General features: G+C 37.5%; 2 protein-coding genes across 2 annotated transcripts in view; one reads left to right on the top strand and one right to left on the bottom strand.

Annotated features, from left to right (window-relative positions):
- The window catches only part of L3MBTL2 (L3MBTL histone methyl-lysine binding protein 2), a 529,035-nt gene that overhangs the window by 112,082 nt on the left and 400,905 nt on the right, over window positions 1-16,048 (top strand). The window lies entirely within an intron of this gene.
- The window catches only part of ST13 (ST13 Hsp70 interacting protein), a 33,102-nt gene continuing 20,755 nt past the window's right edge, over window positions 3,702-16,048 (bottom strand). Inside the window, exons 6-12 of the mRNA XM_082740025.1 lie at window positions 15,580-15,664; window positions 15,332-15,442; window positions 12,536-12,638; window positions 10,962-11,078; window positions 8,967-9,015; window positions 6,598-6,731; window positions 3,702-6,006 (exon numbers count right to left, since the gene is read on the bottom strand). Of these exons, the coding sequence (XP_082596151.1) occupies window positions 5,878-6,006; window positions 6,598-6,731; window positions 8,967-9,015; window positions 10,962-11,078; window positions 12,536-12,638; window positions 15,332-15,442; window positions 15,580-15,664 (728 nt within the window). The 3' untranslated portion in view covers window positions 3,702-5,877. The remainder of the gene's footprint in view (window positions 6,007-6,597; window positions 6,732-8,966; window positions 9,016-10,961; window positions 11,079-12,535; window positions 12,639-15,331; window positions 15,443-15,579; window positions 15,665-16,048) is intronic.

Raw genomic sequence — 16,048 nt, 5'->3', positions numbered from 1 at the left:
CTATCTCAGATAAATAAAATCTTAAATAATAAATTTATCCGAAAGGAAATGTTGATTGGGCAAGGTTCTCCAACCTTGGAACCCCACCCCTTCACCCCCGTGTGGTAGGAAGACAAAATGGAGCTTGAGATCAAAGTGATCAGATGCCGGTGGGATTATACTCGTTCGCAACTAAAACACTCATTTAACCCCTTTGGTTTTTCTTTTCTTTTTTAGAGGTTTATTTGTTTGAGAGAGCCCAAGCAGGAGGTGCAGACGGAGAGGAAGACTCTCAGGCAGCCTCTGCGCTCAGCGCAGAGCCCTACGGTGGCGACAGGGGGCTCTATCTCACCATCCTACACTAAGAGTTGGTTGCGCAATCTGCTGTGCCCCAAGTCGCCCAGGTTTCAAATGCCTGCGTTAATACAACTCCAGTGCTGTAAAGATTACAAAAGCTAATGTATGTAGACGTACTTTATGTTAAAAAAAAAAATCTTCACATGTTCTAAAGCAAAGAACCAAAACTACAAAGAACGGGAGAAACCACTTTCAACCTCTAACGTAGGTCATACTGAGACACAAGGTCTCAGGACTCCAACTTCACGCTTCTGGAGTGCTACTGCCATGTCTTCTCCAGCTTCAGAACCATCTGAATTTCCCCTTCAAATACCCCTTGTGATAATCCCTGAGTGCTTACTACATGCCAGGCTCCAGGCTTTATCATACCTATTACCATATTTACTGCTCAGGAGAGGGCCCTAACAATGTTTACCCGGTCTTCCCCCACCCCCCACAAAATTTTCATAAAATATTTTAATCACCACTAGTTAAGATCTTTCCACTTAAACTCCCCTTCATTTAGGGTGGTGCTACTGACCACAAAGTAAGTGAAAGGTGAGCTGGGGACACGAGTAGATGTATGGTTGTTACACGCTAGTCCTCCTGTTGTAGAAATGGCTTCCAGGAATACTCTCAACACTCCCTAGGATGACAGAAAAACGCAGGTCCAAACAACAGATAAAAATAGTTTGCTGAGCCCTGAAACAGAGGTCAGTTATAAAATTTAAGCCAAAGACTCAGTTTTGTTTTCGCTTTTCTTTTAAAGCGAGAGAGATCACAGAGGGAGAAGGAAAAGCAACTTGGTGCTGAGCAAAGAACCTGATTTGGGGCTTGATCCAGGACCCTGAGATCATGACCCAAGCCAAAGGCACACGCTTAACCAACTAGGCACCCAGATGCCCCCAGTTTTTGTAAGATTTTGAGAGAGAATAGAGCAGGGGGAGAGGAAGGACAAGCAACTCCCCATTCAGTGGGACTCATCCCAAGACCCTAAAATATGACCTGAGTTGAAATCAGACACTTATCTGAGCCACCCAGGTGCCCCAGATTTCTCATGGACTCAACTTGGAAGCACTCTCCTGTAAAGAATATACTGGGCTACATAGCATACACATTTATGATGATTATTATTTTTATATATATTTATATGTAATTATGTATTTATATATTCTTCATATATTTTATATATTATTAATTGAATGTGACAGAACTGATCAGAATTCCCACTTGTAGGGCACAAAACCAGAGCAGGTAGCATATCCTATGTATTCTTCTGTATCACAGCAATCACTAGTATTTTAATCAAGATAATATTTTCTACTGAAAACACTACAAATCATGAGCACACAGCAAAAAATGTAAAAGAGGGACCAGGGTGGCTCAGTATTTTAAATATCAGGCTCTTGATTTTGGCTCAGTTCATGAGCTCAGTCATGAGATTGAGCCCCACATCTGGCTCTGTGCTGAGCGTGGAGCCTGCTTAAGATTCTCTCCCCGCCCCCCAGCTCAGCTCCACACACACACCCCCTTCATACATACCTTCTCCCTTAAAAATACAAAAAACTTAAAGTTATCTCTATAGGGATGGCTGTGTCCTCAGTTAAGCATCTGCCTTCTGCTCAGGTCATGATTCCAGGGTCCTGGGACTGAGTACCACATTAGGCTCCTTGTTTGGCAGGGAGCCTGTTTCTCCCTTTGCCTGCTGGTTCCCCTGCTTGTGCACTCTGGCAAATGAAATATTTTTTAAATTTTAAAAAAGATTTTATCTATCAGAGCCAGAGCATACAAGCAGGGGGAGTGGCAGAGGCAGGAGACTCCCTGCTGAGCCAGGAAGACTGATGAGACTGGACTCCAGGACCCTCGAGTCATGACCTGAGCCAAAGGCAGACCTTTATTAACCCACTGAGCCATCCAGGCGTCCCAAAACAAAAATTTTAAAACGAAACTATCTCTATAGTTGTGATTTTGAGAGATTTCCAATTTTTAAATTGCAGTTTTTGCTTCCTTTGTTCTAACCATTTACTTTTATATCTTAGTATTCATAATTACACATCTTCCTTGAAGAGGGCTCCCTGAGTTACAGAGGCATCAAGTCCCCCACTACACAAATAGTATATAAAACAATTACGTGTGTTCTTTTATACCCATGCCCTCACACACACAGTGGGCTAAAGGAACCTATCCAGAACTAACACATCATGTTTCTACATCAGTGCTTCTATACTGGCAGATTTATGCACTGCAACCTGACATCCTAGTGATCTGGGGAGAGTGAACTACTTAAAGATCTCTTTATCAGATACCTAGATTTTCAGAGTCTCATACATGTATTTTACATTAGCTCTACTTACCTCCTTGCTACCATTTCCTAATACTTAACAATTTGTTAGGATTCCACCAAAAAAGAATGTAAAAATCCTTAGAGACAACTTCATGAAAAGTTGTGAATTTATACTCCTACCAGCACTACACAAAAGGTCTCACTAAATTGCCCAGATATTTAAAACCCCCAATTTGACAGGACATAGTTTAAATTTACTCTATCAAAAGCTTAATGGCTATTTTAATATTTGCTGCCTGTTTACTTCAGGGTATTTTCCTCCCTCAACTGAGCACTTAGTAGGTATTCGATATGTTGTAAATACTGAACTTTTAAAATTATTGCACCGTTATTTTAAAACTAGTTTGTTCTTGTCCCCATTACTCATTTATATATAAAATGGGAGTAAGAGCACTTACCGTTCTGGTCATTATCAGAATGGAGTCAATGCTTTCCAACTGATTACAGAGTACTTGGTGCAGGCTAAGTACTACTTACCTAAGTGGCTACTTGGGTGCATTAATGTTAGATATTAGTAAAAATCTGTTTCTCCCTTATCCCATTAGACCAGTATTTCCTAAAATGGCAGCCTGCTAGCTGTCATCCCAGGTCTTGTCTTCCTTTTGTAATTTTTTATTGGGCACATGACCATACCGCAGTGGACTATTTTTTAGCTTTCCTTTAAAGTAAATATGGTCTTGAGTAAAAAAACAAAGAGAAATGGGGTATGTAAAGTAATAAAATGTTCTATGTGTATCAGAATCTCAGTATGTTTCCCTGGTGCCCCCTCCTGTTTCCTCAGGCTAGATGATGAGCATGAGAGTAAGCACTTTGGGCTCAGAAATGGAAGCTACCTTCTGACTATGGCAGAATGGCTTTCCTCGGGACTGTTACCTGCAAGAAAAGTAAAGCTCTGTTTAATGTCTAAATATTCCTAGAAGTCACTGTTAACAGCATTTTATACACTGAAGCCTACTACGTCCAGCAAATAATGTTGAGTGCTACAGACCTAAAAGAAGAGTATCTGCTGGGGGGAAAAAAAAGTGTGTGTGAGGGGTCAATATCCAGTTTGAAACCATACTTTATTTTTAATGTAGCTAGAAATCCAATAACTATATATTTTTAAGCAGAAAAAAAACTCCTTTACTTTTCCTTCTTACACCATTGTTAGTGCAAGAAAAAACACTTCTGGTTTAGAAATGATACTGAGTTTCTATGAAAATGAATGTACTTTGTATTTGTGGAACTTAAGAGCACAGGACACATTTTCAGAAGACCAATTTTACTTTTACCCACTTACGGTAATATCTGCAATGTTAGAATGTACTTAAGTAATATATAATTAAGTAAAAAGTAAATCAAATAAGGAACCCAAAAGGAACTGGTCTTCTTGGGTTATTCACAGCACACATTAGAAAATTCGAGAGAGAACACACATTACCAACAAAAAAACCACTGACAAGCTCAAATGCAAGTTTATATGCTGAGTATTTTTAAAGGACTTAAAAAGCATGCTCAGTTAGCATACAGCCTTTTCTCACTATATAACAGATGCATTTCTATTTGCTTGTATAAAGGGTTAGAACCTGAATCAACTTACTTATGACTTCAGAAATGTGCTATTTCAGAAATTATTCCATGGAATTTTCTTCACTGCTCCTACCACTGATTCTTCAAATAAGCAAAGTATAGAGGGTCTCATCCCTTGGCAACTGTTTTTGAACACCAGCACGTTAAATTGGAAAGGTAGAAACCTAGCGATTCCTAGTACAGTGCCTAGACTTAGTCTTAATTAATGTTAAGATTTGAATGTACAACAGAAAATCCATCATTTCTTTATCCTTGGAGGAGAGAGAGGGAAGGAAAAAAGGAGGTGGGGGATATGGTGCAGTATTCAAGAGCTGAATAAGAACACTCATAATGCCATCAACCCCACAATGAAGAACCATGGATCTCATCAATTTTATAATTCATACTGGATCAAGAAATTTGGTTCCCCTCTATGTATATCAATGAATTCAAACCTCATACTCTCCAAACTACGAAGATGAATAATGTCAGATAAACTCCAACTCCAAAGGTATTTCCTCAGAAGACTGAACATCAAAGGAAATCCCTCCTTCCAACATCTTCTGAGATGGTTAAGATCTCACCGAAGCAGAAACTTAACATTTAAATATGCAATCGCTTGGCCAAGTAAGAAACTACAACTGTTATGGGTATTACCTTACATAATCACTATATGTATTACATAGTAAACCCAGCATTACATATACTTGCACAATTATGCTGTGAATGATGATAATAGTGATGACGCCAGTGAAAAAGGACTATCTTTAGCCCAAAGAGTACTGGGAGGGGAGAAGGGGGGACATGAAAATAAGCAGAAAGCACACAAAGAGATGGGTATTTTCTGACCAGGAAAGGTCACTCTAAACACAGAAATATTAAAAAAAAAAAAAAAAAAAAAGGGTATTCCCTTATTTCCCCTATGTGGAAATAATGCAAAACATTTATTTTCTATATCAGACAAGAACACAGCTAAGTAATCCAAGTCTACTGCAGCATTATAAAAATCATCCCTTCACCACAGTGTAAGATTTAAATGCATCTGCACAAGGGTGCACACTATATAAAAGGAGTAAGGTTGTTGCTGCCCTGCCAAGCACTTCTGGTCCCTACCCAGGTCCGACTGCAATACTGGTGGTCCCAATGGTTCTATCAAAATAAATTGTGTTTAAAAAATAAAGCATTTAAAAAGACAAGTCAAAATGCCTCAGAAACCGTATCTCCAACTCAAACTTCATCTATTTTAATGTATTATTTGCCTCCTACTAATAAACCTTTATTTCACTCGTTATAACTGAGCAATGAATCTTCCACACTGAAATATCTTCCTTGCCCAATTAATCCAAAGGAAAAAAACTGAAATGATTAGTAAAGAAAAATGTAGGGACTAACACACCCTTTTAATATGTTTTTAAATATTTTTAAGGTTTAAAAAGTGTTTAAAGTTTGTAGTTCCTAGTAGGAAAACATTATCTGAATGAATACCCTAATGGCAAACCATTGTAGAATGTTTCAGTTGCATGGGGAGCAGAGGGGTAGGGATTCTCTTCACAGCACCCCAGCTTTCTTCATGAGAAGGTCGGAGGTACACTGGTTTGTATTATTGCGACATCCATTAGGTGATCGAAGTTGCTTTTCCTTCAGCAAGGGCTTTATTTGTCAGAAGGGCATTATGCTTGACCTCCAAATTTGGCTGACAATTTACTGATGAGATTCATAACCTTTGGGTTGCTCTGATATTTTGACATATTCGCTGGGTTCTGGGCCACATCCTGGAAGGCCACCATAACTTCCGGATCCTGTGAAGAAAAGCAGTGGGTTTTTAGTAGTATTTAAAAAGACTTCTGTAGTTTTACAAGTTTAGTATCTGAAATCCTAGGTCTTTATTTAGACTGACAGTTTTATCACGTCAAGTTAATTGGGGTTTGGACAAGTACCTGAAGAATAAATATTACTAATGTGCACTTCAAAATCAAATGCCAATTATGTCACTTTAACTAGATAATGAAAAAAAGCATATACAATTTTGATAGAAAGGACAACTGAATCATGAAATTCTACTTCTAAAGTAATATTACACTGTAAGTTAACTAACTAGAATTTAAATAAAAAACTGGGAACATAAATTACAAAAAGAAAAGAAAAGGAAACTGGACATAATCAAACTAGAAAAGGACAGCTGGATATAATCAAACTACTAGAAACCAATTTTTAATAACTTCAGCCACTCATTCTGGAAAAAGAAAAAAAGAATTATGACTGCATAATTACCTATTTGGTAACAGATAAGTAAAACATGGCTAACACAGTAACCTTTGTCTTTACACATAGGATTAATTTAAGAAATGCCTTAGTGATACAAAGCCCAACTTTGTTCTTCCAAGTCTTACCTGCATGGCTGCAAGAACTTCCGGATCACTAAGAATTTCATTGAGCCCAGGCATTCCTGCCATTCCAGGCATCCCCCCTGCCATTCCAGGCATTCCTCCAGGAAAATTACCGGGCATTCCCCCAGGAAAGCCACCTGCAAGAATCAATGAATTAACTGCTCAGACACTAACCGTATTTTCAAGTCGTCTGATAGCAGACTATCTCCTTCTGATGAAAATCATACACGTACACATACATGTGCACATGCAAAGAACAAGGGGCTATTAAACACAAAACAGTCTAAACATTCTAACTGACATAATTATGTCAGTTATGTAACAGTTATGTAACAGGACATAATTTTACCTTCAAATTTTCTCTTAAAAAATAAGGCTGTAAATCAACTTTGCTACCTTCTTGATTTATTTTTTCCTAGTATTAAAGCTGTTTAAAAAAAACAAAAAAACTAACCTTACCTTAAAACAAAGAGAATGCTAACAATCCCTTGGAATAACAAAGTTAGAAAGTCTAATAAATCATCTTTGTCGTCTTATTTTCACGTTCTCTAACATTATTTGTTTCAATTTAAAGTTCTAATTTGAAGACTTTACTTGTTTTTGTTTAAACTATATTCCTCTAGATCATTCTTTTAAGTACTACATGAAATGCTTGTTATAACACATTGTGGCTTTCTACCTCCACCCTAGGCAGATTCCAAATCTCTGAAATAAAAATCTGCATTCTTAATGAGCACTCATGGAGTTTCTTCTTTCACTGAGAACAATGCTCTAGCAAAAGAGATTTAATTCTTCCAGTATATTTTTAGATTATAAACCGAAATTATCTTCTACTCAGGTTTTCACTACCATAAACCCTTTATGTCCACTGCAGATATTCTGAAATCACAATTATGCCAATACAGACATCATAAAGGGAAATATACATTACCCTAACATCCTACAGATCAAGGGTGACTATATGTAAGCTACTGTAAAGAAATACATATAACAAACTCATTTCCACCTGGCTCAACAATTTACAACATGCTCATAACTAACTAACAGTCACAGGTAAGGGGATCTAAGAGGGCCTGAAAAGAATTTCCAGTTTCTCTTGCTGTCCCTACTGACTTTGAAAAACTAGTTTCTGCCCATAAAATAAATTACTGGCCCAAGGCAACAAGAGTTAACCAGGACGCTTATCAATTCTAGATAATAAAATATTATTAACAAGGGGCGCCTGGGTTAAAGCCTCTGCCTTCGGCTCAGGTCATGATCTCAAGGTCCTGGGACCGAGCCCCACATCGGGCTCTCTGCTCAGCGGGGAGCCTGCTTCCTCTTCTCTGCCTGCCTCTCTGCCTACTTGCTATCTGTCAAATAAATAAATAAAATCTTTCTAAAAATTTATTAACAAAAAATACCACATAACAAAAAATTACCTCTAGTACTAATCTACACTAGTGGTTGTTTCCTAAAGCAAAGATACCAGATAAAAGATTATTTCTACTTTAAGCAGAATGTAAACTATGAACTGCAATTTATTTTCTTGCTTTTTTCTTCAAACAGCAAGTCATCCCCAATATATATTCTCTCTCTTTAAAGTTGCTTGGCACATGACCTTTTTAGAATAAAGGCTACCTTTTCTAGCCTCTGCCATGTAAATTTATGTTGTAGCTAGTGGCACATAACCACCAAAGGGTGTGTAAATGCCTCTGTAAACCTTCCTTCAGAAAAAGCTGGTTACTACTGAAATAGTTGAAGACAGCTGATTCCCCATTAGAATTAAAACTTTATAAAAATCTCTTCCTGGTCTTTAAATTTCCCAGTCTCATTTAGGAAGTAAATTGTTCTTGAAGTGCCTTTTTAACTGCTCTTCTACTTGTACCATATAGCTAGGCCTCTGCTATCATTGAAGGCTTTGCCCCCCTAGTAATTTCTCATCATTTGACATTTATAAAAAGGAGCTTGTATTTATTTTTACACTAGACCCAAATATTTTTTATGCTTAATAATCCCACTATAGTGCTTTAACCTAGTGTATCATGAATTTCAATGTATAACAGAATAAAATCCCACTGTGACAATTGAGAAATACTTAAAATACATCATATTCAATTCACAGTCTCTTAGAAAAGTACAATGCTCAGACCTCATTTAAATGTTAACTATTATAAAAATGTGTATTGCTCAAAGCACGAGGAAAATAATATACTGTATTTCTACTAACATACAACCTTTAACTCAAACTTTCTAGAGGCTAACATTCTAAAGGCTTTTCAGTATTCCAGGGACTAATAGCCCTAAATATAATAGACATATTTGAGTCCCCAAATCAGAATATTCTCCAATTATTTACAATCCAAATAGTTTTAAATTTTATTTAAAAATACCTGGGAAAGAGCCATACTGAGCTCCTGATTGTCGTCTGGCTTCTTCCTCCTTTAATACAAAGAAATAAAGAAATCATATAGTGTGGTGCTGGTGGGCAGTCTACGGTCTACCCGTATCCTACCCATGCAAAACCATGAAAAAATTATAAAAAATTTCAGCTAGTCAAAGGACTTAAGAGAATGATAAGTTTCAAATGCCAATACTGAGCTAAAGGACACATACCCCAAAACCCCTTTCAAAATTTTCCAGATAGGTTGTCAATAAGCACTACTTTTGGTAATAATACCAAGTAGTGTTTTACTTCTACTAGAAGCAGGGAAAAAACACCTGGAAAGCAATGGACAGTACTGATGTCGGTCTATGCAAAGTGTCAATTCTAAACGTTGTTAAACTCCAAAATGAAACCACACGGTTAGATTATGAAGACTGCCAATGACTTTTTTCAACTTCACCTTTTCCATACTTTCTCTACATAACTTAACACACACAACCACGGTTTACAAATCTGTTACTGTCAGCAAACAAAGTAAAAGAAAATATATATAAATTTCCCTCATAACTAGTTATGAATTCATAAGGATATATAAATGTAAAAATTACTTCTGAATACAGTTAACTATAACCCCAAAAACTAAGCATGATGCTTTAAAAACATTTAATATTAACTTTATATCTTACTAAATTCATTCCATATAATTACTAATTAGTTTTATGGACTTAATTAAATATTAATATTTAATATTAAATAACAAAAAATCAGGCAGTAATGCTATATAATTATAATACAGCTTTACATCCTTTTATTTGACAATATTAGAAGTAACTAGATGAGGGTCCCTGGGTGGCTCAGTTGGGTTGGGCAACTGCCTTTATTGGCTCGGGCTGTGGTCCTGGAGTCCTGGGATTGAGTTCCATATCAGGCTCCCGGCACCGTGGGAAGTCTGTTTCTCCCTCTAACCTCCCCTCTCAGGCTCTCTCACTCTCTCTCTTTCCCGTTCCCGCTCTCTCCCAAATGAATAAATAAAAGCTTAAAAAAAAAAAAAAAAAAAAAAAAAAAAGAAATAACTAGATGAAAACTGATAGCATCAAAATGCAAAAAGCTGGGGCGCCTGGGTGGCTCAGTGGGTAAAGCCGCTGCCTTCGGCTCAGGTCATGATCTCAGGGTCCTGGGATCGAGTCCCGCATCCGGCTCTCTGCTCAGCGGGGAACGTGCTTCCCTCTCTCTCTGCCTGCCTCTCTGCTTACTTGTGATCTCTGTCTGTCAAATAAAATAAATAAAATCTTTTTAAAAAAAATGCAAAAAGCTAATATAGAAAAAAAAACAAGGAGAAACACCTTAAGAAGAGTAACAATATTGTGGAAGAATTATGAACAACTTTTTTCTAAATTTTATGACTTTGTTGGGGTGCCTGGGAGGCTCAGTGGGTTAGAGTCTCTGCCTTCGGCTCAGGTCATGACCTCGGGGTCCTGGGATGGAGCCCCGCATCCGGCTCTCTGCTCAGCGGGGAACGTGCTTCCCTCTCTCTCTGCCTGCCTCTCTGCCTACTTGTGATCTCTGTCTGTCAAATAAATAAACAAAATCTTTTAAATTTTATGACTTTGTGACTAAAAATTTTAAAAATAGAGTCTACTTTAAATAGCTATGAATTCACTATTGGAGCAAGAGGAATCCTAAAATTCAACAAATTAGGTCAAGCATCCACAAGAAAACAAGTAATACTGACAAGTTTTAATTACCTGACCAAAAATTTTCCCAATTTTAGGAGGGCACAAACAAGAATATAATATAAAATGGTGATATGTAAGCTTGCTTAGGAATTTAAAAACAAAAATATCCCTACAAACTAGAAATAATGAAAGAAAGGAAAACTCTTTAAGTAGTATGACCCTACATAACTGAAGCCAGCATTAAATAAAAGCCAGGAATTAGAATGATATCCTCAAACTCTAATCTACTTTATTCCCCTTTAAGGGTTTAGCTACAGAAACTTTACCCTCTGGGCTCTCTCGTGTTCTTCCCGAGCCTTCTTAACCCTTTCTATTCTTTCTTTGATCTCTCGCTCTTCACGTTTTCGCTCGTATTTTCTCCGATGTTCAGCAATTTTCTGGGCCTAGGGGAAAAAAGCCACAGAAAAAATGTTTTCTTTAAAAGCTCAATAAGGACAACCCAAATCACCAGTTTTGTTAAAGATCATTCTTCTTTGTGGAGAGGTGTTAAATTCAACAAACAGTTCTGAATAATGACAGGTTTACCTTATAGAAAAAGACCTTACATAACTCACACTTTAACAAGTCCACTGTGAAATAAAGGAAAAGAGGCCAAGACATGAAGTCAGAAGTGTTATAAATTTCAGAAAAGTACTGCAAGGATGACAAGTTTTCAAATTGCACAATTCTAGCCAGATACTGGCCAAGGGAAGGTAGAGATTGGAAACGCATACACCAGTCATTTGTCACAGTCTAACTACACTCAAAGTTTTCTCATCCATAAAATGAGGGGGGCCAGGGAAAAGAAATACTTAGTATCACAGAATGTTATAAGGATTAAGTGATAATATATGTACTAGGAACCAGCACATAGCCTGAGCCAAGTATATGGAATCCATTATTCAGAAAATAAAGTAAATGTAAGACAGTCATATTCAATTATTACTTCAGCTTATTATTATTTTTTAAGAATCTATGTTGAGGGGTGCCTGGGTGGCTCAGTGGGTTAAAGCCCCTGCCTTTGGCTCAGGTCCTGGGATGGAGCCCCACATCAGGCTCTCTGTTCAGCAGGGAGAATGCTTCCTCCTCTCTCTCTCTCTCTCTCTCTGCCTCTCTCTGCCTACTTGTGATCTGTATTTGTCAAATAAATAAAATCTTAAAAAAAAAAAAAAAAAAGAGTCTATGTTAGACCATCTCTCATCATAACCTTACTGGAGTTAGCCCTGTTATGAGAGGAAAAGAGAAATCAAAAAGTCTCTGAATGTAGATACGTGAAATTCAATAAGGTTTCTATACCTTATAACCTTTAGGAATAAATTCTTGGTAGTATTAACACCCCACAAAACTGAAGAATTTACCATGTAAATGCATTAAAATTATTTTAATAATTACCTTTGTGTAAAACAGAGTATTCTAGAACTTTTGAAGTCAATATTATCATTTTAAAAAGGATGAAACTTGCTAACTTCCACAAGGCCCTCAGGCTTTACACAGTGGCTGTATATACCTACAATAAACAAGGACAGACCAGACACAACCTTGGGTCATGTTTTATATGTTTTCTGTTTTTTTCCCTGCTGTAAACCTGACTAATGCTCCCTTTCCATTTCTGAATTTCTGCTTATAACTCTACTATAGGCTTGCAGATGACAAAGTAACAGAGCTTGCTGTAATGCAGCATGAGAAGTAGGCTTGACAACCTACTGACATTACCTGAGTTGAGCACACACTCAGTAATTACAGATGAAAATATCCAAACATTTCTTTGTATCTGTTTTGCCAGTAAATTACTGCCAGGAGCTAAGTATGAGAGCCACAGAGCACCACAGTAATGACATTCCCTTTCTCTGCTTGAACATACCCTCGGTTGAACTTCTTTCAGCATCGCACTAGCATCTTCATCATAATCCAGTTTGCAAGCAAGGGCAAGATCATGTGCTGCTTCTTCCCAATGGCCCAGAAGTCTGAAACAGATTATATTAATTTTAGGGGCCTTTTATACACATCCACTAATGTGGTGGTGTCTTTCTTCCTTATTAAAAAAAGGAATTGTTACAGAAGAGGTTTAAAGTTAAAATATTTGAACTATAAATTTTCTTATACCAATTCAATTATTGTGTTCTTCTCTATAAAAACTTGGGAGTTTAACTTCCTCGGCAACTATAAAGCTGTTTTGTAAAAAACATTTAAAAACTTAAAAAATTACTTTCTTAATTCAATATAAAATTTTAAAAATTATGTAGAACTCCAATTTTCAAGCTCATTCAACAATTTCAACTCCTTAAAAACAGGATTAACAAAGCATACACTACATGTGTGCACATTTTATTGAAAGAAGAGAAAAGGTGAATCGGGAACTAAAGGCTGGCGGGAGAAGGTGAGAATGGACTAGAGGAGACGCAATGGCAATGAGACTTCTCTGGGCATACCTGTCCACTCAGTTCTGACTCGTTAGATACGCAAAGTTTTACACATGCAAAGAAGAAAATTAAGACAGAATTAACAGAAATAAAGCAACTCCTAAACCTGAATATAAACAGGAAGGGAAAGAAAATTAAGTAAAAGCAGTTTATCGCACTGAGCATGCAGTACGTAGAAAAAAAGGTAACCTATACATATACATATACACTTAATCTATCTATTTACTGAGAAAGTGAGTGTGCACTTTGGTGGGAGGGAGAGGGAGAGAGAGAATCCAAAGCTGGCTGCACAGGGCTTGATCCCATGATCCAGAAATCATGGCTGAGCTGAAATCAAGTTTTGGACGCTTGGAATGCGTAGGTGGCTCAGTTGGTTTAGTGCATGCCTTCAGCTTGGGTCATGATCCTGGAGTCCCGGGATCGAGTCCCACATTGGGCTAACTGCTCTGTGGTGAGTCTGCTTCTCCCTCTGCCTCTCATTTCCCCTAGTTTGTTCTCACTCTCTGTGACAAATTAAAAAATCTTAAAAAAAAAAAAAAAATTCAGGACGCTTAACTGACTGAGCCACCCAGGCACCCTGAAAGTCACATAACTTTTAAAACAGTATTTTGACTGTGTATCTTAAGTGGGATATAGTCTAAGGTTAAACGTGGCAACAAATATGAAAACATTCAATTTTACCTAGAATATTATTTTCATGGAATTGTAAAACAATTTCATGTTATCATAGAATAACACAAGTAAATATATATGGATAAAGACTCTGAGTCTAGGAAAACAGTATTTAAAAATGCAAAAGAGAAACAATATTAATATGGATTTTAACTGAATATATCAGTATCAACTCAAGATTCCGTAAGATCCCCTAAAATCATTATTTAAAAATTTTTTTATCTGGGGCACCTCGGATGCTCAAGTCAGTTAAGCATCTGCCTTTGGCTCAGGTCATGATCCTGGGGTCCTAGGATGGAGCCCAACATCAGGATCCCCGCTCAGCAGAATCTGTTTCTCCCTCTCCCTCTGCCCCATCCCCTGCTCATCATGCTCACTCGCTCTCTCAAATAAAGTCTTTTTTAAAAAATTTAAAAATGTTTCTGTTCACTGAAATACCAGAAATACTGATACATCACAGGCAACAAACACACCTATGGCCAAACTTTGGTTTCTGTAAATATAATGCTCACAAAAATGAATGCTGGTGTCTTTGAGAAGTGGTTAATTCGGAGTCTGGGACAATAAAAACGTAAGATGAACTCATTCTACCTTGCACGCGAAAGTAAAAAAAAAAAAAGGGCAGCAAAGAAACACTCAAAGACTACCGGGGTCACACCGCACCGCATGAGCTTTCTGACCTCCAGAGCAGAAATACAACTTTTTCTAATCTTTCATCTCTATCTTTGAAGTCAGGTGTCTTCATAATCACTAGGGCTCCTTTTGAGTAACCTAATAAAGCTGTCCCAAGCATATCCATCTTCATTTCCATCCACACTTGGGAGTACAACACCCTTCCAATTCATGTCACACGTAAGTGTCACTGGACATCTCATCCTCAAGTCACCAATACCCACTTGTTTAACATTAAGTTCAATTTCTAGAAATGATGACTAACCTAAGATAAATTCACCTCTTTACTGTCCCCTTTTTCTGATTTTTCAGGTGACCTAGCAGCAACAAAAGTAGTATGAAAATAAGGAATTCCTTCTTCTATAACATATCAGTTATTTAATGTTAGATTACACAAAGAAAATCTAAAACTAAGAGAAAATTTGTAAGGCTCGGCTCTTTTTTAGAAACAATTTTGATCCTTACCTTAAATTTGGCTATACGTGGTCAAAAACTCCTAAATAGTGGTTCTCTTCATAGGAAAAAAAAGAATTTTTATTTTCTTATTTGTTCCTTATACTCTCTCAATTCTTCATATTAAGCAAATACTACTTTGGAATTAAATCCTTAAGCAATTTCATTTTTTTCAAAGCGTATTAAAACGTCAAATTAAGGTGCCTGGGTAGCTCAGTCATTAAAGTCTGCCCTGGGCTCAGGTCATGATCCCAGCGTCCTAGGATCAAGGCCCACATTGGGCTCTATGCTCAGTGAGAAGCCTGCTTCTCCCTTTCCCACTCCCCCTGCTTGTGTGCCCTCTCTGCTGTGTCTCTGTCAAATAAATAAATAAAATCTTAAAATTAAAAAAAAAGATTTAAAATTTAAAGTTCTGAAAATAATGAAATTCTGTTGTTTACCTATGTGCTTTCCCGCGCCACTTATAAGGCTGAGCTGAATCAGGATTTATTTCAATAGCTCTGTCACAGTCTCGAATGGCAGCATTTGGCTTCTGTAATTTGATGAAGACACTAAAAAAATAAGTGTGATATTAAAAAGTATTCATTTCAAACAATAACACCTTTGGGATCACCACAGAACCAATTCTATTTAAATAAATGAGCAGGAATTCTTCGTGAGGGGATTCTTTTTTGTTTATAGCTCTCACCTGGCTCTCTTGGCATACAGAATGGCCAAGCGAGGATTTAGTTTGATGGCATCTGTGAACAAGTCAATGGCTTTCTGTAGTTCACCTGAAGTAAAACAAGTAGAGAAATAAAGAATAAAAAATTTTAACAAAAATGTTGACCCCTTACCCTACTAGTCTTCCACATTCTTCTTTAGTCCAATTTAAAAAAAGACTTATTCTCATTAGTATATATAAAGGCTCCTCACGGACACCCGGGTGGCTCAGTTGATTAAGTCTGACTCGATTTTGGCTCAGGTGATGATCGTAAGGTTGTGAGATTGAGCCCTCCGTTGGGAGGGGGAGGGGGAGGGGGAGGGGAGGAGGAGGAGGAGGAGGAGGGGGAGGGGGAGGGGGAGGAGGAGGAGGAGGGGGAGGAGGAGGAGGAGGAGGAGGAGGAAGAAGAAAGAGAAGAAGAAGAAGGAGAAGAAGAAGAAGAAGGAGAAGAAGA

The sequence above is a fragment of the Mustela nivalis genome (assembly GCF_964662115.1).
Source record: "Mustela nivalis genome assembly, chromosome: 7".
Lineage (NCBI taxonomy): Eukaryota > Metazoa > Chordata > Mammalia > Carnivora > Mustelidae > Mustela > Mustela nivalis.
This window is presented reverse-complemented; position numbering and strand designations above follow the sequence as displayed.